Below are 27,474 nucleotides of genomic sequence, written 5' to 3'. Positions count from 1 at the left end.
GTGGTTGATGTAGGGGCCCCATACACTAGGGTCATGTTTGTATAAGTCTCCCGGAATCTTATCGAGTCCAGGGGCTTTACTAGCTTTGACTGAATTAATGGCCAGGAGTATTTCTTGTAGGCTGAATTCTACTTTGCCTGTACTCCTGTATGGTACTGATCCCTCACTTTCAAATCCACCTAATTCCGGAGCTGAGTATAAATTAGTAAAATGGTCTACCCAAGTTATTTCATCCGAGTAAACTTCCCTAGAATCCCTTTCTTTTCTATTGCCATTTGCAACAATGTTCCAAAAAGGTCTATGGTCCGTATTTTTGCAGCCTCCAGCATTCCAGACCATGCTTCTTCATCCCAGGATGATTTAGCATCCTCTAATGTTTTCTTGTATCTAGTCCTGGCTTCCTTTACTGTCTGATCCTCTTTGCGCGTAATGGCTTTTAATAATTCAGTCTTGGCATTACGACATTCTTTGTTGTAGCAGGCTTTACCATTCTGTATTTGGTTACCATTACCTCTACCTTTTTTACATAATCTTGTCATCATTGGGATAATTGCCTTGGCATAGCTTTTGTGCAGTTCCAAGAATTTGTCCATATTCTCATTTTCCAGGCTATATTGGCCAAAGATATCTGCCAAGGTGTCGTAATTTTTTGCCAGCGTCTCACCACGCTCAAAAATGTGAGCCCATTTGACTGTACGACGGTTGTTACTCACTATGACGTTGTCGATTTGATTGGGTGGAATGCTCTTAGTGCTCAAAGAGCTTGGCAACAACCCACCATCTAAAACAAGAGTAAGTGGGCGGTGATCGCTCTCCATCCTCAAATCAATTACAAAATCGACAGCGTATGGCCATATGTCATGGGATAGTATTATGGTTTGGGTGGGACCTCTACAGAATGTGGGATGCTTTCCCATATCCGAGGGAAGACGACCATTACATGCCCTTAAGCCATGTGTCACAGTTAATCTCATTATTTGCAGGGCTAGTGTGGAGCATGGGACCCTTTTCGTGCTTATTAGAACAGGGATTTTATTTGCCAGGTCTTCGTCTTCTAGGATCTTTTCGAGCCCAATAATGGGTTCGAAATTACAATTAAGATCTCCACAAATTACAATTCCTACACCTGGATCTACTCTATTTAATATGCTATCCAGCTGCTCAATTGTCTTTGATTCCTTTGATCCAGACCCTGGTCGATTATAGACATTGTAAATGTGCATCGTCCTATTTGCCCCAGTTGTTATTTTGATGCCTAAGATGTCCAGGGAGTCTGTCACTATTTGTTTTATACTAATACTTAGACTAACTTTCACCCAGATTACTAGGCCACCAGAGGGTCTTCCTCTTATTGACGGTACAGCTGGTATATAAAAACTTTTAAAACCTACTCTATGTAGGGTCTTAGTTGACCAGGTTTCCTGCAGTGTACATATATCACTTGTGCCAATAACATTGTTCCACTCAGGATCAATGGTATTTCTATTTAAACCATATTCCATGAGATAATTTTCAGATTTGCCGGCTCAGTATTATAAAAAACTCTCATGGAATCTCTGGGGATATTTGGTTGCTCTCACTTGGTATTGGTGATTCGTGGGCATTATCACAACTATTCCTTTCCTCTCCTCTCCCGTTATCCGTAGTCCCAGGTAAATCATTACCAGACATCCTCTGCTGTCTGGCATTAGCTATGGATGCATCTGACTCTTGCAGTCAATCTACTTCTTCAAGTAGGAATAAACCTTGGAATCTATTGTGTGTTTCCAAGGCTAGCGATTTACTTACTGCTTTATTACTTCCTTGTTCTACGGATTTATAGAAGTAACCCAGTGATAAAGCACATGTATTTGTTTCCCACATTAGGGTTGCTTCATGAGGTCGCAAAAGGGAACGGATTACATGGGGATGTCTAAAATGAACGACATGCAGTCTCCCTGTATGTTTTTCTGCATACTTCCCACCCACCCTACCCTTCGTACAGTCAGGATCTCATTGGCTTTATGAGGCGGGAATTTTTTATGTTTGAACAACCAGTCTACCACCTTGTTCTTTAAATTCTGCCAAGTTTCTTTTTGATCCCTTCTTAGTACTGGTGCTCCTGCTAGAACTAGAACATATGGACACGTAGCTGGGGGTAAATTTAAAATATCTGTGTTGGGGATAAGATCTGTCTCATTTGAGCTATATGTCCTTTCCCTTAGTGTAGGAACTTCTAAGTTAAGTACAATGCTATGGGCATTAACACAGGACCTCTCACCACGTTCGTGAGCCCCAACAAGGTATTCTCTATCAGGTAAGTGTACCCTGTTTAAGCGTCCTGCATCTTTTTGTGTCTGGTTCTGTTCCCCATCCTCATGAAGTCTGTTGACCCTTCTAACTGCTTTCAAGTCGACAATATCTCATTGCTTGTTTATAGAAAAATAAATATGATGCTTGTATAATATGAGCCGCCAGCCTTTCCATAATACCTTATACGTAAAAGCTGATCGACTTTCCTGTACATCAGATTTTGGTTTGTAGTGCTCTTCTGGCCATACTGGGAAGATTAGGTAGAAGATCCCTGCTATAAGTTAGCACCAAAGAGTACTGGAATTATAAGTATTTTTGGATTCAGATTTCAAAGCACGTGTTGCCTCGTTTACTGGCATGAGCATGTTTTTGTTATGAACTGAAGTTTTTGCGTTCCAGATGTGATATGTGCATAGAACGAATCTTTAGAAACAGACATATTTTGTTTTGAGCTTAGTGATGTTAGCAAGACATTGCAAACAGTAAATATTATTCTCCAGTATTGGAACTTTTATAGATTCACATGCTTGAATCATCCCCATTGTCGTAGTGGAGTCCCACGGTATACATATAAAAGCAGTAGATAGAACTACTATAGGCTACCATGCAATGAAGAGTCACTTCAATAGCCTATCCACTTTCTTTTGTAAAAAAGAACCAAACTTAATCAACAGCCAATTAGGCTACGGCACCCTCTAGAACAATCCCAAGAGAGGCTAGCTTCCTCAGATTTTCTACCGCACTTTGTGTGAAAGGGAGTCTCCCTGAGCTCTGCTCAGTTTTCTCTTGTTATCCAGTTTTCTAGCAGTTTTCTTTCCAAATATGTCAGAATCTTCAAAGATAGGTCTCTTCAGGTCGTGTGGATCATGTGGAAAGAAGAGGCTGTATGCTGAGGATCCACATAAGCTGCATCAACTGCCTTTACCCTCAATACAAGGTAAAAGACTGCAAAATCTGTAGAACCTTCTCTACAAAAACCCTCAAGGATATAGAGGGTAGATTATTGATTTGGTTACAAAAATTTACATCAAAATTTGACGTTGTCCCAGGGTGAGGGGAGCTCTACCTCACAGACTTCTAAGGAAACACCCAAAAGGAGAAAGAGATCTCTTGAATCTCCTGAAGTTTCCAAGAAGACTTCAAAAAGGTCTCGTCAGGAAGAGGAAGGCACCTCACAGAAAGGATAGCTTCCATTTCCTCCTCGGAAAAATACTCTTCTATCCACTCCATGAAAATCTCTGTCTCAAAAAAGCTTATATCACCAATGGCGCTAACTTCTGGATCATCGTTGACGCAAAAACCATCTTCTAAGCAAGTTTCTCCTACCTCCGCATCTAAAAAAATCTACATCGTTGACGACAGACTCGACGACGGTCCCGTCGATGACATTTCCAGTGACGACGAGTGCTACACCTCCGACGACCTCATCGTGGATGACAACTCTGATGGCGACGATTACAACTTTTTGATCGGCGCCCTCGTCGACGATGGTGGTTCCGTCGATGACCTCGTCTCTGACTGCGTCAACGACAATCTAGTCTACGATGCCGATGACGGCTTCATCCTTTCCTGGCATGTCCTCGTCGACGACGCAGATGCCTCAACCGTCGACGAAGCTGACGACACCATATCCCATGCCTGGTCGTAAGCGTCCATCTACCTTACAGCTTACGCCTGTGTATCCGTCGACGGCGAGGCAATTTTTGCAAAATCCAGCAATAGTATCACCTTTACCTCCTTCAACCTTTTTGGAGGGACCTGATGACGATGGGATTTTTGGACCTGCTGATAGTTCTTCTTAATTACATGTCAAATATCAGGAGGAAAATGACGACGAATATGAGCGATACTAACAACAAGAATATCACCCTCCTCATGCAAAAATTCAGTATATGTAACGACTTACTGAACCTATGGTCCACCTTCGTGTTGCTTTGTTACAAGACCTTGAGGATTTATTACAGGACTATCATACACGTTTTCCTTAAGCGCCTGTTCCTTCACCTCCGCAGCCACCTCCACCTGCTGCTTCTCCACAACGTACCTCTGGACCTCTATCTGCATCCTTCCCTGTGGGAGATACTGCTGTGCCGCAACATAATCGGGATACTTCTGATGAAGGAGAAATTGAGGACAATCAACCTCAAAAGGAGGGACAAACAGGAGATGAATGGGATGACTACGTCATATCAACACCGGCGTCTCCCTCTCCGTAAATGGTAAGTCTCCACCAGAGGATATTGGTGGCTTTCATGCCTTAATAGAAAGAGCAGCATTGCATTTCCAGATTAATTTAACGTGAAGCAATCAGACTGCTTTCTCTATGATTTTAAAGACCTATCTCGGTAATCTGTTAGGTCTATACCCATTGTAGACCACATATGGGAAGACGGCTTAAAGGTAATGAGGACACCGGCCACAGTGATCCCTGTCTTACCCTGGATCGACAAAAAGTATAAAGCTCTGGAGGATGCTCCTGCTTGTCTAGTAGGACATCCTAAGGCTGACTCTGTTATCACATTGGAACCCTCTAGCGCCCATTACTGCTCCACCTGACAGAGAAGGGAGGCACTTGGATAACATCGGGAAAAGATTTATAACTACATCAGATGCAACTTTTCGTGCTGCCAACGCTCTTGCGATTTTAGCCAGGTACGATCGACTGATGTTGTCGGACATTGCTCATTTCCTAGATCTCCTTCCGGAAGATAAGAGAATGGAACCCAGGAAAATCCTGCTTGAAGGGGAAAAATCTGCATCCAACATTACTGATGCTTCTATGGATATTTCTTCCTTAGCTTTTCATCAGCTTGCTGGAGCTGCTGTCCTAAGACGCCAGGGTTGGCTGAAAGCAACTATGTCCCGCCGTGAGGTGCAAAGCAAAATCTTGGATATGCCATGTGATGGTGAAATTTTTTTTGGCAAGCATATTGATGACGCTTTGCAGACCATCAAAACAGACACGGACACAGCTAAGGCTCTGGGAACGCTCCAATATAGAAAGACCCCCTTTCGTGGAGCACATGGCTGAGGAAATTATTCTTTTCGAGGAGGTTACCAGAGATACCAGCCTCAAACTTACACCTCTTACAGGCCTTCCTACCAAAAGCAGCCACACTACTGTGCGCCACCACAGGCTGCCTACTCCAGACAGCCTAGATGAAAGCTACAGTTTCAGCCCAGAGATTCAGGCCAGAAACCGTGACGAGGCTTCACTGCCTGCCGCTCTTTCCTTGTCTGTTGCACTGAAGAAACCCCCCCTCTCTCATCACCTACATCAATGGCAAAAAATAACATCAGACAAATGGGTCCTGGATATAGTAAGGTATGGCCATACACTAGAGTTTACCACAACGCCACCTCATCACCCGCCTCAGAAATCAACACCACCCCATCTTCAAATGTTAAAGAAGGAGGCTTTAGTAATGCTTTAAAAAGGAGCAATAGAATGTGTTCCACGCTCTTAGAGAGGAAACGGTTTCTACTCTCGCTTTTTCCTGATAAAAAAAAGAAGTTGGGGGAATGGCATCCCATTTTAGACCTTAGGAAGCTCAACAAATACCTGCTGAAGAAATCCTTACGCATGGTTACTCTTCAGGAGATGTTGCAGCTTCTGAACCATTCGGATTTTTAGCACGCCTAGATTTGGAAGACGCTGACTTCCACATCCCTATCCACCTCAAACATCAAAAAAGTCTACGTTTCTCTGTGGCAGGTGCGCATCATCAATTCAAGGTCCTTCCCCTCGGCCTTCACTCAGCTCCACGGGCTTTCACCAAGTGCCTTGCTCCAGTGGCAGCATTCCTGCAGCTGAAAGGCCTACAGATCTTCCCATACCTCGACGATTGGCTGGTAAAAGCCCCTTCTCTTCATCAGGCTTCAGAAGACATCTCTTTCTGCCTACAACTCTTCCACTCTCTACGGCTGGCATCAATCTTCGAAAATCCATTCTAGCTCCTTCTCAGCGGTTAACGTTTCTAGGAGCACTACTAGGCACTCTCCAAAACAAGGCATTCTTATCAACAGAGAGATTGAACGCCATTCTATCTGGCACACGATCTCTACAAAAGAAAGTGCGCTTCTGTCCATCTCGTCAAATTATTTCTCGGGATGATGTCTTCCGCCATTCTCATGGTACCTCAGGCTCGTCTAAGGATGAGACCATTTCAAGAGCAGTTGAACACCTAATGCCTTCAAATAACAGGATCATTCAATGACATAATTTGTATAAATCCTATCATGAAGGATGTCCTTCTTTGGTGGCAATCTCCCAGTAATATCTCTATGGAACTGTCATGCCTTTCTCCTCTTCCAGAGTTTGTTCTGACAACAGATGCATCGTTGAAAGGCTGGGGAGTGTATCTGCAAGACCTCCAAATAAGCGGCAAATGGAGTCTCTCTCTCTCTCCAAAATGCATATCAATTTTCCGGAACTACTGGCAATTTTTCTAGCCCTCTAGTCATTCCTCCCAAGGATAAGAGCATCCTCAGTCCTCATACACATGAACAACACCACCTGCATGCATTATCTAAACAAGCGGGGAGGAACAAGATCTCGGATCCTATCCTGGGAAGCACAAAAGATATGGGAATGGACACTACAGCATCAAATAACTATCAAAGCGGAGCAACTCCCACGAATAAAGAACAACCTAGCGGACACCTTGAGCGGGTTAAGTCAAGCAAATCACGAGTGGGAACTCAACCAACTAGTTCTCAACCACACCTTCCAGAAATGGGGAACACCCAACTTGGACCTATTTGCGTCTCAAGGGAACCAGAAACGCCAGTGCTTTGCCAGCAAGGGACCTCTGATCGGGTCATGGCGGAATGCGTTTTCGATAAGATGGTCAGGAATCATTGCATAGACTTTCCCCCCATATCCCCTAATCTCCAGTGTGATAATGAAAGTGAATTGGGAACCGTGTTAACTCATCCTCATTGCTCCACGTTGGCCACGTCAGCATTGGTTCACTTAGCTACTCCTGCTGTCGCAATCCAAACCTTATTGCCTTTCTTTGTCAGCCACCCTGCTAACGATGAACAAAGAACAGATCCTGCATCCGCACCCAGCTTCTCTTCAATTGCATGCCTGGAACCTGAGTTCAATGAGTACAAGGATTTAATTATCCCTCCGGATTGTAGAGATATATTGTCCAGGGCAAGAGCGGAGTCTACTACTAAAACTTGTAGACTGAAATGGATATGTTTTTGTTCTTGGTGCCTTCGCAATGACACTCACCCTCTTCACTCTTCCCCAGTACAAATCTTGCCTTATCTCTTGTCTCTGGTAAGATCAGGTCTGGCGTATGTTTCAGTAAGGGTCCACCTCACGGGCCTCTCCCTATATAGACGGGCACCTGATTCCCCTTCTCTCTGCTCTGGTCGCATCATCAAACAGTTCACAAAGGGCCTTTTCAGGCCTTTTCCCCCTATTAGACCTCCTCCACCAGAATGGCGACCTTAATGTGGTCCTCTCACAGTTAATGAAACCACGTTTTGAGCCAATCCACAAAATAGAGCTCAAGTTTTTCATATGGAAAGTGACTTTGCTTCTTGCGCTAACATCTGCCAGAAGAGTAAGTGAAATTCAAGCCTTCACCATTAAAGAGCCTTACTTGAGCTTCACGGAGGACTATGTTATGCTACGAACAAATCCTAAATTTACATCAAAGGTGCCATCCAAGTTTCACCTTAATGAGCCTTTAATTCTGCTCACTTCTTTCCCCCATCCTTCAACTCCGGCGGAAAAATCTCTTCACTCTTTAGATGTAGATGTAAAAAGATGCCTTAAGTTTTATTTGCAAAGGACAAAACAACTGCGCAGAACGGATCAACTTCTAGTATCTTATGGACCTGTAAAACTAGGGTTTGCTGTTACAAAACAATCTGTTGCACAATGGATCGCTGCTACTATCCAGTTGTGTCATATTAAGGTGGGTAAACTGCTTACAACCAAGACCAAGACCAAGGCGCATTCCACGAGAGCAGTATCTTCTTCTGCTGCTCTTTTTGCTAGTGTTCCACTAGACAAGATTTGCTGTGCCGCTACATGGAAGAATGCTCATACCTAGACGCGGCACTATTATGTGGACATGGCAACTTATAGTGAAGCAGCAGTGGGACAGCAAGTCCTGTGTATATATATATATATATATATATATATATATATTACCTACTGGCGGTCGCCAGTAGGTATATATAGTTAGGATTTTTTCTCTATGGGTTTTTTGAAAATTCTATGTCTAATAACTTTGGCGTTTGTGGACGGAATTGGCTGAAATTTTCAGGAAAATGGCACATTTTGTTTCTGAGCAGCCCTTGAAAATTTGGGGGGGGTTCGTCCAGTGGGGGCCGAGAAAAAAGGGGGGTCCCAAAACGTGTTTTTAACATTGAGTTTTCCATAGGGCGGTTGGCCTCACTTTTAGCCCGAACGGCTGAATGGATTTGCACGAAACTTGGCAAAATTGTAGGGACTGGTAGCCCGATGTGCCTTTTGTAGGTCTCAATATATGTGCTCCAGTGGATTTTGAGAAATTAACGTTTAAAAAAAGATATATATCTGTAACAGCGGACCGGGCAGCGCTCTGGTTCGCGGACTTTTCGCGCAACGGAGCTTTGTGAAGCGAAGCTGATTGGTTCTCCGGCGTCTGTCAACATTCCAAACAGTCCGTAGCGGCCGCCATCTTGTCTCTCGGTAGGATCGAGAGACAAGAGGAGGTCAAAACAAAGGGGGAAATAACTATAAGGGGGCATAGTAGATCCTCGCTGACCCCCTAGGTTTGATGTGGAGGTTTTAAAAGGGCCCCGCGGGACAAAAAATAATAATAATAATAATAATCGAACGGCTGAATGGATTTGCACGAAACTTGGCAAAATTGTAGGGACTGGTAGCCCGATGTGCCTTTTGTAGGTCTCAATATATGTGCTCCAGTGGATTTTGAGAAATTAACGTTTAAAAAAAGATATATATCTGTAACAGCGGACCGGGCAGCGCTCTGGTTCGCGGACTTTTCGCGCAACGGAGCTTTGTGAAGCGAAGCTGATTGGTTCTCCGGCGTCTGTCAACATTCCAAACAGTCCGTAGCGGCCGCCATCTTGTCTCTCGGTAGGATCGAGAGACAAGAGGAGGTCAAAACAAAGGGGGAAATAACTATAAGGGGGCATAGTAGATCCTCGCTGACCCCCTAGGTTTGATGTGGAGGTTTTAAAAGGGCCCCGCGGGGCAAAAAAAAAAAATAATAATAATAATCGAACGGCTGAATGGATTTGCACGAAACTTGGCAAAATTGTAGGGACTGGTAGCCCGATGTGCCTTTGCTAGGTCTCAATATATGTGCTTCAGTGGATTTTGAGAAATTAACGTTCAAAAAAAGATATATATCTGTAACAGCGCACCGCTTCGCGTACTTTTCGCGTTACGGAGCTTTGCGAAGCGAAGCTGATTGGCTCTCCGGTGTCTGTAAACATTCCAAACAGTACGTAGCGGCCGCCATCTTGTCTCTCGGTAGGATCGAGAGACAAGAGGAGGCCAAAGCGAAGGGGCAAATGACCATAAGGGGGCATAGTAGATCCTCGCTGACCCCCTAGGTTTGATGTGGAGGTTTTAAAAGGGCCCCGCGGGGCAAAAAAAAAAAAAAATAATAATAATCGAACGGCTGAATGGATTTGCACGAAACTTGGTAAAATATTAGGGACTGGTAGCCCGATGTGCCTTTGCTATGTCTCAATATATGTGCTTCAGTGCATTTTGAGAAATTAACGTTCAAAAACAAGATATTTATCTGTAACAGCGCTCCGCTTCGCGGAGATAAAATTATATCTGTATTACCTAGCTGTTGCTAACACCAGTTAGCGACGGCTAGTAGGAGATAGCGACCATCTTGGGTCCCACTTTGCATGTGAGTGATATTTATCACTAATGACATGCAAAGTGGGCATGCCAAGATGTTAGCGACTGGAAACAGTCGCTAACATCGCTATCTCCTATTATCAACTTTTGGAAATATTCGAGATAAGCGCGAATATCTCCAAAAAGTAACAGCTGCCCTGAGCAGTTCTTAGCCATGTTATCCAATGGGAGGTGGATAACATGGCTAAGAGCATTAGCTCGGTAATGCATGAATATCGCGGAGTTTTCAGCGATATTAATGCATTGCGCTCGTTTTTTATCGTATTTGCGATAAACCTTGATAATAGCAAGGTTTATCTGCGATAATTTCTGACGGTAAAAAAATCTTTGCAATGCATCGTTAGGGATAAATATCGCTTAACTTTGGTAATATGCCCCAACGTCTGTTAACGTTCGATTCGAAGGAAATCAGGAATTGTTGAAAAACATTGTGTGCGCCATCTTGTCTTTTTTCAAATGCCACACTTTTGTCGTGCACGGCAGCCATTTTAGATGCCTTGACCAGACCCACTCTGTGCACGCTGTCGATCCTTAGCATGGCTCCCCACCCTCGCAAGCATCTCACCCAGGCAGTGGTCACCCCCGCTCTCTGTCTTATGCATGGGTAATAAACCTCCCCCCATCTGCGCTGCTCTTCCCTGAGAATCACACCCTGTGCCCGCCCGACACCTCCCTTTCGCCCTATTCACTACCGCACCCTCTGACACTCCTTTTCCTCTGTGTCCGATTGTCCAGGCCGGTCCTAGGCTATCAGCTAGCCCTGCAGATGTAGTTTATGGCCACAGCTGTAAAGAATCACCCCTCTTCAAAGGAGTTATAGTAGATCAAGGCCCACACTCGATGAGATCCGTCACAGCAGAAGCGTTGCTATTATCTGAAAACCATCCTGTATTGTGATTGGGGAGGGGACCGAGCGTGAAGCGGAAGATTCCAGGGATGACTCTTTGTACATCAAAGTTTTTACAATTATGTGTCACATTAAAAATATATAGCACTCCGACAAAGTAGTAAGATTATAAAACTTTAATAATTTATAAATATATACAAGAAAACAAAAATAGTAATAACATATAAACATTTTTAGGGAAAAACAACGAAGTAGCGGTCGGCTGTGCGAATAGTCCCAACGCAGCACAACGTCCAGATTTCCGGCGTGGGGCGTCGCGGGGGGTGGGTCATCAGTAGCAAACTGTTGTGCGAATAGTTCCAAGGCAGCAGAACGCGCCGAAATCTAGATGACACGAAAGTGATGTCTAGTAAGTTGCCACCCAGCAAATAACGGCGTGGGGCGTCGCGGGGGGTGGGTCATCAGTAGCAAACTGTTGTGCGAATAGTTCCAAGGCAGCAGAACGATGGCACCAAGGTGATGTCCAGTAAGTTGCCGAACTGGTTTTGGTATCCTACAATGCTGCTCCGAATAACGGCGTGGAGCGCCCCGGGGGAGGCGGCGTGAACGGGCCTCTCCAGGTGGAGTCTCATCTGTTTTAGTGGGGCGCCCCTTTACCGTTTCAGTTGCCATTCCGTCCGCTTTTGGTCCACTGTGTCATCCGCCATTCAGCTGAGTTGCGCCCACTCTTGCGGTGCAGCGATAGGCGGCTGCCACAGGACTCTCAAAATGGCGGCAGGCTCTTTCCTTTTTGGGCGTGGTCCACTGAAATGGCCCTGGGACACCTTGGAAATCGGACGCTTGTCTGCTAGGTCTTGGACCCCATTCTCGAAAGCGTCCCCTCCGCCTTGAGAATTCATCAAAAGTTTTGGGGGCCCCGACTCCTGCAGGCTTCTGGTGGGGAGCGGCTGCCATGATTGCTCGCGGAATGACCACGACGGAGCTACGAGATGGTGGTGCTCTCATGCTGACGCCAGTTTAGTCTGAAACATCCAGAAACAAGGTGGGGCTTTCATCGTTTGGGGGGGAAAAAAAAGTTTTCATCCAATGAAAAGTGTTGTTTTTAGGTCATATGATCAAGCCTTCCATCATTCGGAAACCAAAAGTAAAATGAACCAATGAAAAGTTTTATAAACAAGTCACATGACCTGTTATGCGGCATAGGGTATAAAATGCGGAGAAAATACGTTGGCACGTGAGGCGGCGTCAGTAGCGGACCGATGTGCGAATAGGCCGAAGGCAATACAACGCGCCAAGATCCGGATGGCACCGAGGTGGTGTCCAGCAAGTTGCAGCACTGGTGTGGCCATCCTACAATGCTGAAAGTCGGCGTGGGGCGCCCCGTTGGCCTGTGAGTTTGCGTCAGTAGCGGACCGATGTGCGAATAGGCCGAAGGCAGCACAACGCGCCAAGATCCGGATGGCACCGAGGTGGTGTCTAGTAAGTTGTCGCACTTCTGTGGCCATCCTACAATGTTGAAAGTCGGCGTGGGGCGCCCCGTTGGCCTGTGAGATGGCGTCAGTAGCGGACCGATGTGCGAATGGGGCCAAAGGCAGCGCAACAATATTTTCTGACTGACACCACAAGGCGCTGAGATGCCAAGATCCGGATGGCACCGAGGTGATGTCTAAGTTGCGGACTGATGTGCGAATGGGGCCAAAGGCAGCGTAACAATATTTTTTGTATGGAAGATACCACTAGGCGTTGAGATGCCAAGATTCGGATGGCACTGAGGTGATGTCTAGCAAGTTGGTGTGGTCATCCTACAATGCTGAAACTCGGCGTGGGTCGCCCCATTAGCCTGTGAGATGGCGTCAGTAGCGGACCGATGTGCGAATAGGCCGAAGGCAGCACAACGCGCCAAGATCCGGATGTCACCGTGGTGGTTTCATAGTTGAGAGGCACTTCATCTGCAGTGGGGCGCCGAGATCCGGATGGCACCGAGGTGATGTCTAGCAAGTTGCTGTACTGGTGTGGTCATCCTACAATGCTGAAACTCGGCGTGGGTCGCCCCATTAGCCTGTGAGATGGCGTCAGTAGCGGACCGATGTGCGAATAGGCCGAAGGCAGCACAACGCGCCAAGATCCGGATGTCACCGTGGTGGTTTCATAGTTGAGAGGCACTTCATCTGCAGTGGGGCGCCGAGATCCGGATGGCACCGAGGTGATGTCTAGCAAGTTGCTGTACTTGTGTGGTCATCCTACAATGCTGAAACTCGGCGTGGGTCGCCCCATTAGCCTGTGAGATGGCTGTTCTTTGGATTTGGGCCTGGTCCACCAAAATGGCCCTGGGACACCTTAGAACTCGGACGCTCGATTTTTTTTTCCTTTCCTGTACATGCAAAAAAAGGTAAATGCCCGGTACGTTACACGCTTCATCTGCCACGATGAACTCTCCAGAGGAACCGAAAAAAAATATAGTTGTGGTAACTATACCATGCATCGTCATATGGAGAGGTGGCACCAATTAATTATAGTGCTGCATAAAAGAGAGATTTGGAGGAGAACCCCTGACCTGCTAGTACATTCATCAAAGAAGTGGCACTGAGAGCTTCAGAGGCAAGGGAAACGGTCCCAAATATTTAGAAGAACTTTGGAAAGATTAAAATGACATGTTTAGATTGTGGCAAATTAATTTCATGTGGACAGATGAGTGTTACTCTAATAAATACAGCATATGAACATCATCATAGTCGATGGTTGGTAGAGACATTTTGACTATATCCTGGACCTGCCCGTCCTCGCCCAAAATGGCGCCGGAATAAATGGGACTCGTAACTCCTTGTTGTGTACTGGTTGCAGAACCTTGAAATCACGAGATACGTATGCAGTTTTGAAGCACATGGCGGGCGGGGACGAGAATTGATTGAATATTTCGACATCCCTATTGATATTAAGTTCTGATGTGTTATTGATTACTGTACTGTTGAAAGTTCGAATTAACGTCACCCATGGTACTTGCCCGCAAATGTATATCTAGATAATTTTATTGTAACTGGCCCTGTCGTATTTTAATTATAAAATGTACGTCCACCGATTCCGTAACTGTTAGACACCTTAGTTCTTGCAACCTAATGGCCCGCCCGTTACGTTCCTCTACAGTGTAAATGTCTATTCATCATATACGATTACAGTTTGCTCTGTGGCAGGCCCACGTGGTTATAGGCTCGTATTTGTATAATGAAATTTTCACAATAAAGGTTTTTAAAAGAAAACATGGTAGTAGTATATACATTGGTAAAGTTTTTAATAATAGTGACTGTTTTAGAATCATTAAAAGGCAAGTGAAATAAAGCAGACCAATTACATGAAGGGTAAAAGGTATAATACGAAGGAACGCAGTAAAGATAAATGGTCAAGGGCTGTTGTGTTTTCTATTCCTGCAACATAAAGTGATCGATAAGAATCTCATATTCAGGCGTATCGGCGACTAAGACAGCAGGTCGACCCTCTTTTGCTCAACGGCTCCGTCATGGGACGAAGAAACGCTCTTTTTCTCGAAAAAAGAATATATTTTACTTGCAGGACAGTTGTAAAATTTCCGGGAAAGTACATTAGCCTGGAACATTATAACATATATTTAAGAAAAAATAATGTTCGGAAGTAATGAAAAGTGTAATTTTTAGGTCATATGACCAAGCCTTTCATCATTACAATAAGAAAAGTAAAATGAACCAATGAAAAGTTTTATTAACAAGTCACATGACTTGTTATGCTTACGTTACGCGCTGCGCGCCCCGGATGACTTCCGGATGCGCTAACGCGGCGCGTCATATGACGCATTACGCGACAACGCAGGTACAGAATATAGTCAAAATGTCTCCACCAACCAGCGGTCGGAACACAACCCCTTTCAGCAGGCTAAATAGTTCTGTTAAATGACAACAGAAGGGACAGGCAACAAGAACCATCAGTCAAAGAGGGGAGAGCTAGTTCTTCTCTACCGGGTTACATTGGGGCGCTACCGGAACTGATCGAATTGGTAGTCTACAGTGTTTCTGGATGTTTCAGACTGAAGCTGGGGTTAGCATGAGAGCAGCACCATTTCGTAGCTCCGTCGTGGTCATTCCGCAACCAATCATGGCAGCCGTTCTTTATCGTTATTTTGGGCGGGGTGGGTGGCGGAGCCGAGCTGTTTTGCAGCCATCATTGTGTGGAGTTCAGTTCATCTCACTAGTTTTGTATTTGTCATGAGGGGTTGTTCCTAATGTTTCTATTTTAGCGAGGTCAAAAAGAGATCCCATTAGTGGCCTACTGATTTTCCTCGATTCCTTTTCTTTTTTTTTTACACGATTTTTCGTTATCTGCAAAGACTAAACAGAGTATTGCGACTCTGTGTTTGTTTGTAAATAGAGAATGAACCAAAGAGAACTAATTCTAAAACAGTAAATACTTGGATAACAATCAATCAAATGGAGAGAGAAGCAGGCACGACGGATTACAATGGGGGCAAAGACCTGCGTTAACTACCTTTCACTATCTGCAAAGAGAGAGTACTCCTAATAGAAATGAGGGGGGGGGGCACCATTCAAAGCAGATCAGTGTGCATAAACACGAAAATGTTTTCACTTACCACGTACTTGACATTCGACAGCTTATGATATTTGCTATTAAAAAACCATTGAAATTCACTGAAAAAACCATAGGTTATAGACCATATATAGTTAGGAATTAGCATTTACAAAACCTTGAAAATTCACTGAAAAAACCATAGGTTATAGACCATATATAGTTAGGAATTAGCATTTAAAAAACCTTATTTTACTCACACAAAACCATTGAAATTCCATATATAGTTAGTTGCACTAACTATATATCGCGCACCTGCAATCCACTGCTGATCATGTCACATATTACATCATTCATGACATGGTCAGTGACATCACTGATGACATCACTGATGACATCTCAAATGACATCACTGATGACATCACTGATGACATCTCATTTGACATCATTCTTGTGCTAATACGATAAACCTCTTCAGACTCTAATATAACCTTAGATACACTCAGTGTATACAGACACTCACACACTGCCACTCATCCATGGAGTTACTCACACACCCAGTCAGTCATGCAAAGAAACAATCTCATCTCCATTTCTTCAAATATACAGTTAAACACACCTTACTTATTGAAACATATACTAACACATATTTACTCTCTTATACAATCCCTGATACAAGTTCACAATGATCGATACAACCACTCACTCATTCGGTGGCTCTCATGCACAGTTATTTATATATGCCAACTCTCACATGTACTGTGTTTTACATATGTACTTACTATGACATGTAGCATTGAGATATCCATTCACTCATCAATACACTCATGCACACAGTCAACTGCCCATGTAGCTGTTTCCACATGCACTCTTGAACTCATACACCTAGTGAATAAACTGTTCACACATCTATGCATAGAGTCACACACCTTCCAGCCACCCCCACACAAACTCAATCTCCCATAGAAATACTTGGGCAACCAATTAATAACACATATAGCCTCTCGTATAGCTAATGATCAACACATGCAGCAGTTTACAGAACAACAGACATAATGATGCACAAATTAAGACAGTTTAGTCACTAACCCATGCATTCAGTGAGACACATTTAATCACTCACTCATACAGTCAGTCACGCACCTACTAAATCCTTCATCCAGACACTTATACATCCACTCATTCTTCAATATGTAAGACATATTTTAACTTTACAGAAACATACAGTCACTGGATGTTGTCATCAGTGATGTCATCAGTGATGTCATTTGAGATGTCATCAGTGATGTCATCAGTGATGTCACTGACCATGTCATGAATGATGTAATATGTGACATGATCAGCAGTGGATTGCAGGTGCGCGATATATAGTTAGTGCAACTAACTATATATGGAATTTCAATGGTTTTGTGTGAGTAAAATAAGGTTTTTTAAATGCTAATTCCTAACTATATATGGTCTATAACCTATGGTTTTTTCAGTGAATATATATATATATATATATATATATATATATATATATGCTAGGCTCCAAGAAAAGATGACACGCACTCACGGATGACGGAGCAATTAAGGGTCAGTGTGTGTCTGGGAGGCCATCAGATGTCAAAGGCTCCCCCCTCTCCTCTGAAGAAGGCCGATGCGGCCGAAATGCATTAGGACAATGGAGCCGGTGTGAAACAAATTGAAATAAACGAGGTGTTTTCCTTACCTGTGGCGTGTGCTCCTCTACTTCCTCTCCGAGCAGAGAGACCTTGGACGAATAAAACACAGCCTGGGTCCTGGCTGATGAGTGATGCACCCCCAAAGAAAGTGTGCCGGACTCTGCCAAAACGGGACCAACAAAGGAAGAAGGTGAAAACCAAGCTCTGGCAGCGGCGCCACCAGAGACCAGACTTTGGAATGGGCCCCAGATACGCTCGAAAATAGCATCTACGGGGACACGGGCATTGCTAAATTGCAACAATCAAGTGTGACATCAACCACCGAGGGTTAAGAATTGAAGGCCTAAGGACGCACTACATGGACCAGAATACTCGATATTGCAGACCGGAAGAGTCACCCACCTCAGGGCAATGAATGACGGAGCAATTAAGGGTCAGTGTGTGTCTGGGAGGCCATCAGATGTCAAAGGCTCCCCCCTCTCCTCTGAAGAAGGCCGATGCGGCCGAAATGCATTAGGACAATGGAGCCGGTGTGAAACAAATTGAAATAAACGAGGTGTTTTCCTTACCTGTGGCGTGTGCTCCTCTACTTCCTCTCCGAGCAGAGAGACCTTGGACGAATAAAACACAGCCTGGGTCCTGGCTGGTGAGTGATGCACCCCCAAAGAAAGTGCGCCAAAACGGGACCAACAAAGGAAGAAGGTGAAAACCAAGCTCTGGCAGCGGCGCCACCAGAGACCAGACTTTGGAATGGGCCCCAGATACGCTCGAAAATAGCATCTACGGGGACACAGGCATTGCTAAATTGCAACAATCAAGTGTGACATCAACCACCGAGGGTTAAGAATTGAAGGCCTAAGGACGCACTACATGGACCAGAATACTCGATATTGCAGACCGGAAGAGTCACCCACCTGAGGGAATGAATGACGGAGCAATTAAGGGTCAGTGTGTGTCTGGGAGGCCATCAGATGTCAAAGGCTCCCCCCTCTCCTCTGAAGAAGGCCGATGCGGCCGAAATGCATTAGGACAATGGAGCCGGTGTGAAACAAATTGAAATAAACGAGGTGTTTTCCTTACCTGTGGCGTGTGCTCCTCTACTTCCTCTCCGAGCAGAGAGACCTTGGACGAATAAAACACAGCCTGGGTCCTGGCTGGTGAGTGATGCACCCCCAAAGAAAGTGCGCCGGACTCTGCCAAAACGGGACCAACAAAGGAAGAAGGTGAAAACCAAGCTCTGGCAGCGGCGCCACCAGAGACCAGACTTTGGAATGGGCCCCAGATACGCTCGAAAATAGCATCTACGGGGACACAGGCATTGCTAAATTGCAACAATCAAGTGTGACATCAACCACCGAGGGTTAAGAATTGAAGGCCTAAGGACGCACTACATGGACCAGAATACTCGATATTGCAGACCGGAAGAGTCACCCACCTGAGGGAATGAATGACGGAGCAATTAAGGGTCAGTGTGTGTCTGGGAGGCCATCAGATGTCAAAGGCTCCCCCCTCTCCTCTGAAGAAGGCCGATGCGGCCGAAATGCATTAGGACAATGGAGCCGGTGTGAAACAAATTGAAATAAACGAGGTGTTTTCCTTACCTGTGGCGTGTGCTCCTCTACTTCCTCTCCGAGCAGAGAGACCTTGGACGAATAAAACACAGCCTGGGTCCTGGCTGGTGAGTGATGCACCCCCAAAGAAAGTGTGCCGGACTCTGCCAAAACGGGACCAACAAAGGAAGAAGGTGAAAACCAAGCTCTGGCAGCGGCGCCACCAGAGACCAGACTTTGGAATGGGCCCCAGATACGCTCGAAAATAGCATCTACGGGGACACAGGCATTGCTAAATTGCAACAATCAAGTATGACATCAACCACCGAGGGTTAAGAATTGAAGGCCTAAGGACGCACTACATGGACCAGAATGCTCGATATTGCAGACCGGAAGAGTCACCCACCTGAGGGCAATGAATGACGGAGCAATTCAGGGTCAGTGTGTGTCTGGGAGGCCATCAGATGTCAAAGGCTCCCCCTCTCCTCTGAAGAAGGCCGATGCGGCCGAAATGCATTAGGACAATGGAGCCGGTGTGAAACAAATTGAAATAAACGAGGTGTTTTCCTTACCTGTGGCGTGTGCTCCTCTACTTCCTCTCCGAGCAGAGAGACCTTGGACGAATAAAACACAGCCTGGGTCCTGGCTGGTGAGTGATGCACCCCCAAAGAAAGTGCGCCAAAACGGGACCAACAAAGGAAGAAGGTGAAAACCAAGCTCTGGCAGCGGCGCCACCAGAGACCAGACTTTGGAATGGGCCCCAGATACGCTCGAAAATAGCATCTACGGGGACACAGGCATTGCTAAATTGCAACAATCAAGTGTGACATCAACCACCGAGGGTTAAGAATTGAAGGCCTAAGGACGCACTACATGGACCAGAATGCTCGATATTGCAGACCGGAAGAGTCACCCACCTGAGGGCAATGAATGACGGAGCAATTAAGGGTCAGTGTGTGTCTGGGAGGCCATCAGATGTCAAAGGCTCCCCCCTCTCCTCTGAAGAAGGCCGATGCGGCCGAAATGCATTAGGACAATGGAGCCGGTGTGAAACAAATTGAAATAAACGAGGTGTTTTCCTTACCTGTGGCGTGTGCTCCTCTACTTCCTCTCCGAGCAGAGAGACCTTGGATGAATAAAACACAGCCTGGGTCCTGGCTGGTGAGTGATGCACCCCCAAAGAAAGTGCGCCGGACTCTGCCAAAACGGGACAAACAAAGGAAGAAGGTGAAAACCAAGCTCTGGCAGCGGCGCCACCAGAGACCAGACTTTGGAATGGGCCCCAGATACGCTCGAAAATAGCATCTACGGGGACACAGGCATTGCTAAATTGCAACAATCAAGTGTGACATCAAAGACCGAGGGTTAAGAATTGAAGGCCTAAGGACGCACTACATGGACCAGAATGCTCGATATTGCAGACCGGAAGAGTCACCCACCTGAGGGCAATGAATGACGGAGCAATTAAGGGTCAGTGTGTGTCTGGGAGGCCATCAGATGTCAAAGGCTCCCCCCTCTCCTCTGAAGAAGGCCGATGCGGCCGAAATGCATTAGGACAATGGAGCCGGTGTGAAACAAATTGAAATAAACGAGGTGTTTTCCTTACCTGTGGCGTGTGCTCCTCTACTTCCTCTCCGAGCAGAGAGACCTTGGACGAATATATATATATATATATATATATATATATATATATATCTATATATCCAGCCAAAACAAAGTCGCTTACGATTCCTGCCGCTTTCAGTGGCGGGCCTCGGACGGGATAGCGGGTCCCGATATTTTCAGCCGAAAACTCTCCTGGTTCAAGAAAGAAGTCCGGGCCACTTGTAGATTTGCACAGCGTATTTTATTCAAGAAGGCTTTCTCGACGCGTTTCGCAGGTAAACCTGCTTTGTCACGAACTTATATATATATATATATATATATATATATTTGCTATCTTGCTACATAGTATTTCATAGATTAACATGCGACCTCCCCTCCTCCCTGGAGAGGCTTCATTTATTCCTTAAGGTTTATGGTTTCACACTTGTGCTTGAAAATCTGAGGAACCTAGCCTCTCTTGGGATTGTTCTAAAGGGTGCCATCGCCTGATTGGCCGTTGATTACGTTTCGTTCTTTTTTTACAAAAGAAAGTGGATAGGCTATTGCTGGGATGCTTCATTGCATAGTAGCCTATAGTAGTTCTACCTACTGCTTTTATATGTACACCGTGGGACTCCCACTAAGACGATGGGGATTATTCAAGCATGTGAATCTATGAAGGATACCAATACTGGAGAACCGTAGTTACAGGTAAGTAACTCATTTTCATATTTCTAACAAAGGCCAATGGCCTGAAGGTGGAAAAAGTTCTTTAAATCATCAGACATACATGTTGTACAGATCAGGGTAGAGTGGTTAGATTACCTTCATTTGCTTGAAAGGTGCAACACCTCGTTGTAATAATTCTTTTTTTTGTATGTCAAAAATGTATTGAAACCATGGCGATTTTGCAGTTTGCCTCATTTATTTATTTATTTTATTTTATGCAATTTTTAGAGCGCGCAAATACCCGTGAGGTTATGAACCGTAAAGTCTGTGTTACTGTATGATGTCAAGAGCTGTGGTTCGCAGGTAACTGCTCCAGTGCAATAAGAGCACATTGATCTATTGCCATACTAGAAATGTGTGTTCCATAAGTTGCTGCAAAAATGAAGGATCAATATACAAAAAATGACTGCAAAATTTCTTTGTTTCATTTTAGTTTCACCAATGCTGATGGCCGCTGTCCAGGGATTCTGAGCCCTGAGCGCTTTACTGCCGGCACTTACAAATTGCGATTTGAAACAGGAGAATTTTGGAAACAGTTGGAGCAGATCAGCTTCTACCCCTATGTGGAGGTATTTCAGTCAATTGTATATATTTTTAGAAATGTATCTTAGTCATAAGCGGTTATAAAGTTGTACAAGCGCACTGAGCTAAAAAAAACGTCTTCTTGCTTCACTGTGGTGCTGACTGTTAATAGCTTTATTTACAGTGTTATTAAGCTCTATACATACGCTTCGGGGCTTGAGGTCTCCCATTAGGCACTAATGGCTCGACAACAAAACAGCAGTTTATTGAGTAAAAAATAGCTTACATGCATCATGAACAAATCCATATAATTGGCAAAGATGCTTCATGGATTAACAAGCACCTGAAGCCAAGCAGTGAACGAAACAGCAGTGTACTCACATCCATGTACATAATACTTTACATTCATCCATAACAGGATATAAGCTATTTCCCAACATAATCCCTCATTAATAAACAATACTTTAGTCTTCTCCAACCTTGCCAGCTAATATTCAGTTGAGCCCAAAACTAAACATTACAAAACACATCAAATTTACATATCTCTAAGTAATCAGGGAAAAGAGGTGTAATCAAACACTCAATACAGGCGCGTTTGGAGGCAACCCTTATTAGGCCCCAGGGATGCATACCCCTGGGCCAAATGTTATCATTAAGGGGAGTAGCCCCCCCCACTCCCTCCACCAAGCCTTATTAGGAGCCGGGGACCCCATCCTCCGTAACAACAGATCGGGGCAGCCACAGACCAAGTTGTGGACTGCAGTATGGAGCCACAGGGTACCGGAGCCACAGGGTACCGCAGCCCCAGCTGGCTTCGTGCATAGTATGGAAGCCAGCATTGCTCCTGCCTTGAGTGAGCCACTCTCTTTGCATCCACTCTCTGGGTGGGAGCAATGTCTGTTTCTCTGCCTGCAGGTGTGTAAGCTGGGAAACAAGTTTGTTCCCACCCAGCGGGAGCATGTAGCATGTATAAATCTCCTGCTGGCTAGAAGCAACATGCCTTCCTTGCCCGTGCTGCTGCAGGCAGGGAAGGCATGTTTGTTTTCATCTGCCGGGAGATTTAAAATCACATGAAACTACTCTGTCCCAGGGGTGAGCTTCCCGGAACAGAGTTCTTGGGCAAACTCCAGGGGTTGGGGTGCGGGAGGCTCAGTCCTGGGGGATAGGGCCTCTGGGGCCTACAAAGGCTTGGGTAGGGGGACCGCACATCACTCTTCCTCTTTTTCCCAGATTTCAGCTCCAGGGTATGGGGTCCCCAGGACCATGCACCTCTCTCCCCTTAATGTACACAGCCCTGGTGCCCCTAATGGCGCCCACCTCCCTAAATATTTTTTCAAAAATTGTGGGTCACCATTTTGTTTTTTACTGAGATCATGTGGGAGCCCCACAAGGTCTGGGCATACCACACCTTTTAACCTGGCTTTCTGTCCTAAAAAATTCTCCTCAAAGCCATCAACAGTAAAATCCGGGTTGGCTGCAAAGATTCGAAGACCACAATATTGCAGCCAAAAGTGACAACGACCACGATAACTCAGACGTCGGCAAAAACACCATCGTTGATGGCAGGACCACCACAAGTAAGCCGCCAACATTACGGTTAACAACTGACCTGACAACTACATTGTCAATGGTGCTTCAGACAACAGATAAATCAACTCGAGAAGTTTTGCTCCCAAAGCACACTTCACCTAGCAAGGTATTTCTTCTGCCGCCAACCCATCTATTAGATGTAGAGGACTCAGATTATGACAGTCTATTTGGAGTGGCGCACAGTCTCTCGTAGCTTAATGTTAAATATCAGGAGGAGGAAGAGAAGAACTACTATGAACATTTCTATAAACCAAGTCAGCAGTACATAAAAGAACCTAAGCAGTATGTGGAGCATTTTCAACATGTCACTCAACCACCATCTCATGAGGGTGTGATTCAGGTTCTGATAGCCTTAGTTCAAGACCTTCAGGGCATGTTACAGGACTATTATAAATGATTCCCAGAACCCGCAAAGTTAACATCTCCGATATTGCCACTTCAAGCTCCACCACCGAGAACTCCTTGTTCTATGCCACCACCTGCAACTCCTAAAATGACTCCAGTGTCTAACTTTGCAATGCCTCCTGTGGACAACCCATCTTCCTTGAATGAGGACAGGGAGGAAGGGGAAATTCCTGATAATCAATCTACCCCCAACGAATGAGATGATTATCTTATTGCAAAACCTTCTCCACCTGCACCACAACTGGTGGACTCCCCATTGGATATCAGAGGCTTCCATAGTCTTGTCGAGAAAGCAGCAAAACGATTTCAATTGCCTCAACGATTAAGCAATCAAGTTGCTTCTTGTATGATTTCAAGGAACCCACAAAAAAATCTATTAGTGCGATCCCAATAATGGATTATATTTTGCAGGAAGCCATAAAGATTTTGAGAATTCCTGCCACAGTTTCAGCTGTCCTGCCAAAGATTGATAAAAAATACAGGGCGCATGAGGATCTGCCTGTATGTCTGGTTAGCAACCCAAAGCAGGAATCTGTGGTGACAGGCGGCCCAGCGCCGGTCCAAGAACCCTTCAACATCAATGTCAACCTTATAGATCCCCCCCAGTAGCAGCTTACCTCAAACAACCACCAAGAAGAAAGCAAGCATCTCAAACAAGGGAGACTGTCATGACATCTCAAAAGTGCCAGATGTGCCCCCCACATATCACCAACCTGTGGGAGCAAATATTTCCAACTCTTCCCATCAATGGTGGAAAATAATTTTGGACAAATGGGTATTGGATCTCATCATATATGGTAATACTATATAATTCATACAGATACCACCAAAAGGAGCACACCCACCTCATCTCCATCTACTTCAGAAGGATGTGTTAGCCATGTTACACAAAGTAGCAATTGAGAAAGTTCCACATTCTCAGAAAGGAATAGTTTTCTACACCTGTTTTTTCCTAATAAAGAAGAAATCAGGGCAATGGTGACCCATTTCAGAACTCTGAAGGTTGAACAAATACCTGAAAGAGCAGTCCTTTCTTATGATAACCATTCAAGACATCCTGCATCTCCTCAGTTACGGAGATTAAATGGCAACCTTATATCTACATGATGCTTATTTTCATCATCCCTACTCATCCGAAACATTGTAAATTCCTCAGAGTCAGGGTAGCCGGCACTCACTAAAAATTGAAAATCCTCCCCTTCGGTCTCAAATCAGCCCCTCGTATCTTTACGAAATTGTTTAGCCCCAGTGGCAGCCCACCAGAGGCAATATAAAATCCACGTATTCCCCAAACCTTGACAAGTGGCTCACAAAAGCATCAACTGCCAATGAGGCATCGAGAACAACAACGGACTGTCTGCAGTTGTTCCGAAATTTGTGCTTCACATGTCAACCATCAGAAGTTACTCCCCCATCCATCAACAAGGATAATGTTCCCGGGAGCAATTTTGGATACACTCCAAGGCAAGGCATTCTTATCAAAGGAAAGACACAAAAAGACTCATGATATTAGCACGCAGAATATCAAAAAGAAACTCAGTTTCAGTTCGCCGTTTCAAATCGCTTCCAGGGATGATGTCCTCTGCTATCTCACTTGTGTGCCCTTTACCCAACTGAGAATGAGGCCTATACGGTAAGAATTAGACAAGCAAGGGGGCGTGGCCACGACGCTGCCGAGCATGGACGCCTGAGCCCTGAGCTCCGGGTCGGTCTCGGAGATTATCCTGTTGAGAGACCCCCCCCCGGCGGCGCCGCCACCCGGGCTTGATTCCTGAAGGTCGCGGGACGCCCTAGAGCCGGTCGGGAGTACGCTGGGTCCCGTGGCTGCAGGGGACTGAACTCCTCGGCGGGGACTGCGGAGGCGGCTGCCGGCCATTTTGCCTGGGCCTGAGACTTGCGGCCGATCCCCGGCCTAGATTTTTGAGGAGCTGCCGGAGATTGACCGGCTGCGGGAGGCTGGAGGACGGCGCTGGCGGGCGCCCTGACCTCGAGTGCGGGTGGTCGTCTCCTGGGAGCCCGACACCTAGGATCCGACGGGCCAGGCACCGGAGCGAGGAGTGCCGGGACGCTGGTGCTGTGAGGAGGTTTGGAGAGGGCACCGGGAGCGGAGGCGCCCGGCGACGGGGGGCGGCGCTGAGGCCGACTGGCGCTTTGAACCTGTGGCGGCATCGGCGAGGCGCCGCCGGCCTGGTGCCCGGGGATGCCGATTCCGTGGTGGAGCTGTTGGGCACTGGCGGCATTGAGACTACACTGGTAGCCGCGAGAACTGTGGGGGCCTGGGTTTGCCTGGAGGGGCCCCTCGTGACCCGCGCCGGACCTTAGCGGCAACGACCCTGACATTGTGGATTCCTTGGGGCGGCCCTCTGGCCCTGGAGGAGACTGGGACCACTCTGCTCCCATCCTGGACATTTGCATTGGGAACTGCCGGCAGGGACGGCCCGGGAGCGGCGTGGGGCTACGGGTGGCTTTGGCTGTTGGCTGCGGGGACCTGGAGCGGAGGGAGTCTCATTGGGGGTAGCGGGAGCCGAGATCTGGCTGTGCCGGCTGGCTGCCCCCCCTTCTTTCTATTCCCTTCGCCGTGCTAGACCCTGCTCTCCCGTCAGGCTTGCCAGCAGGCTAACGACTTTGGCCCTCATTGAAGAGCAAGTTGGAGTGACCCTGCAGTATTTGGCATCGACGCGATCACCGGCTGGCCTCCATGGGGAAGCCGTGGAAAGGGGCAGGCGCAGCGCCACCGGACCAAGTTGAGGACTCCCTTGACGCCCTTGACCAGCAGCAGACGGGCGATCGAGCGGCTGGGTTGCAGCAGCAGCAGATGGACCAAATTCTTAAGGCCATAGGGGACACGAGGGAGGCGCTGCGCCAGGACATCGCCCAGGTCTCCACGAGCCTTGGCCTTTTGAAGGCGGACCATGGCAAGCTCGCGGACCGTGTCAAGGCCACTGAACTGGCGATAGAGACGCTGGAACCGGCCCAGAAGGCGTCGGATGTCGCACTGGAGGACTTAACTTGTAGGGTGCAGCAGTTGGAGCGGAGAGCGGCTGACGCAGAAGGGCGCAACAGACGCAACAACATCCGCGTAGTGGGCCTGCCTGAAAATATTGAGGGGGACGACATGGTTGCGTACCTGGAGAACTGGCTGCGGGACGTGGTGGTCCCTGAGGGATTGACACACTTCTACACCTTGGAAAGGGCTCACAGAGTCCCGGCTCGTCCCCTGGCCCCGGGTCGTCCTCCCCGGCCGGTGATAGCCCGGCTACTCCACTTCAGGGACTGGGACCTTATACTGCGGCAGGCCAGACTGGCTGGTCCTTACAAGGTGGACAACGCATCTGTGTCGATCTTTCCAGACTACTCCCAGGAGGTCCAGTGCAGCCGTTTTTCCTTTGGCGCCGTCAAGAGGGCTCTCCGAGATGAGGGGGTGCAATACTCCCTGCTGTTTCCAGCCCGCCTGAAGGTGCTGGTGGACGGAGTGGCGACGTTCTGTGATTCCCCGGACGACGCTTGGCAATGGTTGGAGCGCTACCGAGCGGGCAGGGATGGCTCGGGTGCCTGGACGGAGAACGCTGAGGCCCGGCCGAGGCCACGCAGGAGCAGGCGTAATCGGAGGAGAGAACAGAGCAGGAGATCCCCTTCGGCCTCACAGACTGCGCAGGAGAGGAGAGATGCCCTAAAGGCGGTGTCGGACATCTCCGGAGTGGTGCCTGAGACTCAGGTGGTGGACACGGGCTCCAGGTTGGGCTCGGATGAGGCGGAACCGGGAGGCTCGGATGAGGCTTCGGACAAGGAATCTGGGGGGCTACCTCAGATCACACCGCAGACAGCTGATGG

General features: G+C 46.6%; 1 protein-coding gene across 2 annotated transcripts in view; it reads left to right on the top strand.

The window, feature by feature from the left end:
• Positions 1-27,474, top strand: part of LOC144797610 (EP-cadherin-like) — a 536,417-nt gene that overhangs the window by 476,220 nt on the left and 32,723 nt on the right. For both annotated transcript variants that reach the window (XR_013603428.1, XM_078668300.1), the window contains one exon: positions 21,560-21,695. Coding sequence is in view for 1 of the 2 variants with exons in the window: in XM_078668300.1 (XP_078524426.1) it covers positions 21,560-21,695 (136 nt within the window). In the remaining variant the exon portion in view is untranslated. Of the gene's footprint in view, positions 1-21,559; positions 21,696-27,474 lie in introns of those variants that run through there.

This window comes from Lissotriton helveticus, chromosome 12 (assembly GCF_964261635.1).
Source record: "Lissotriton helveticus chromosome 12, aLisHel1.1, whole genome shotgun sequence".
Lineage (NCBI taxonomy): Eukaryota > Metazoa > Chordata > Amphibia > Caudata > Salamandridae > Lissotriton > Lissotriton helveticus.
This window is presented reverse-complemented; position numbering and strand designations above follow the sequence as displayed.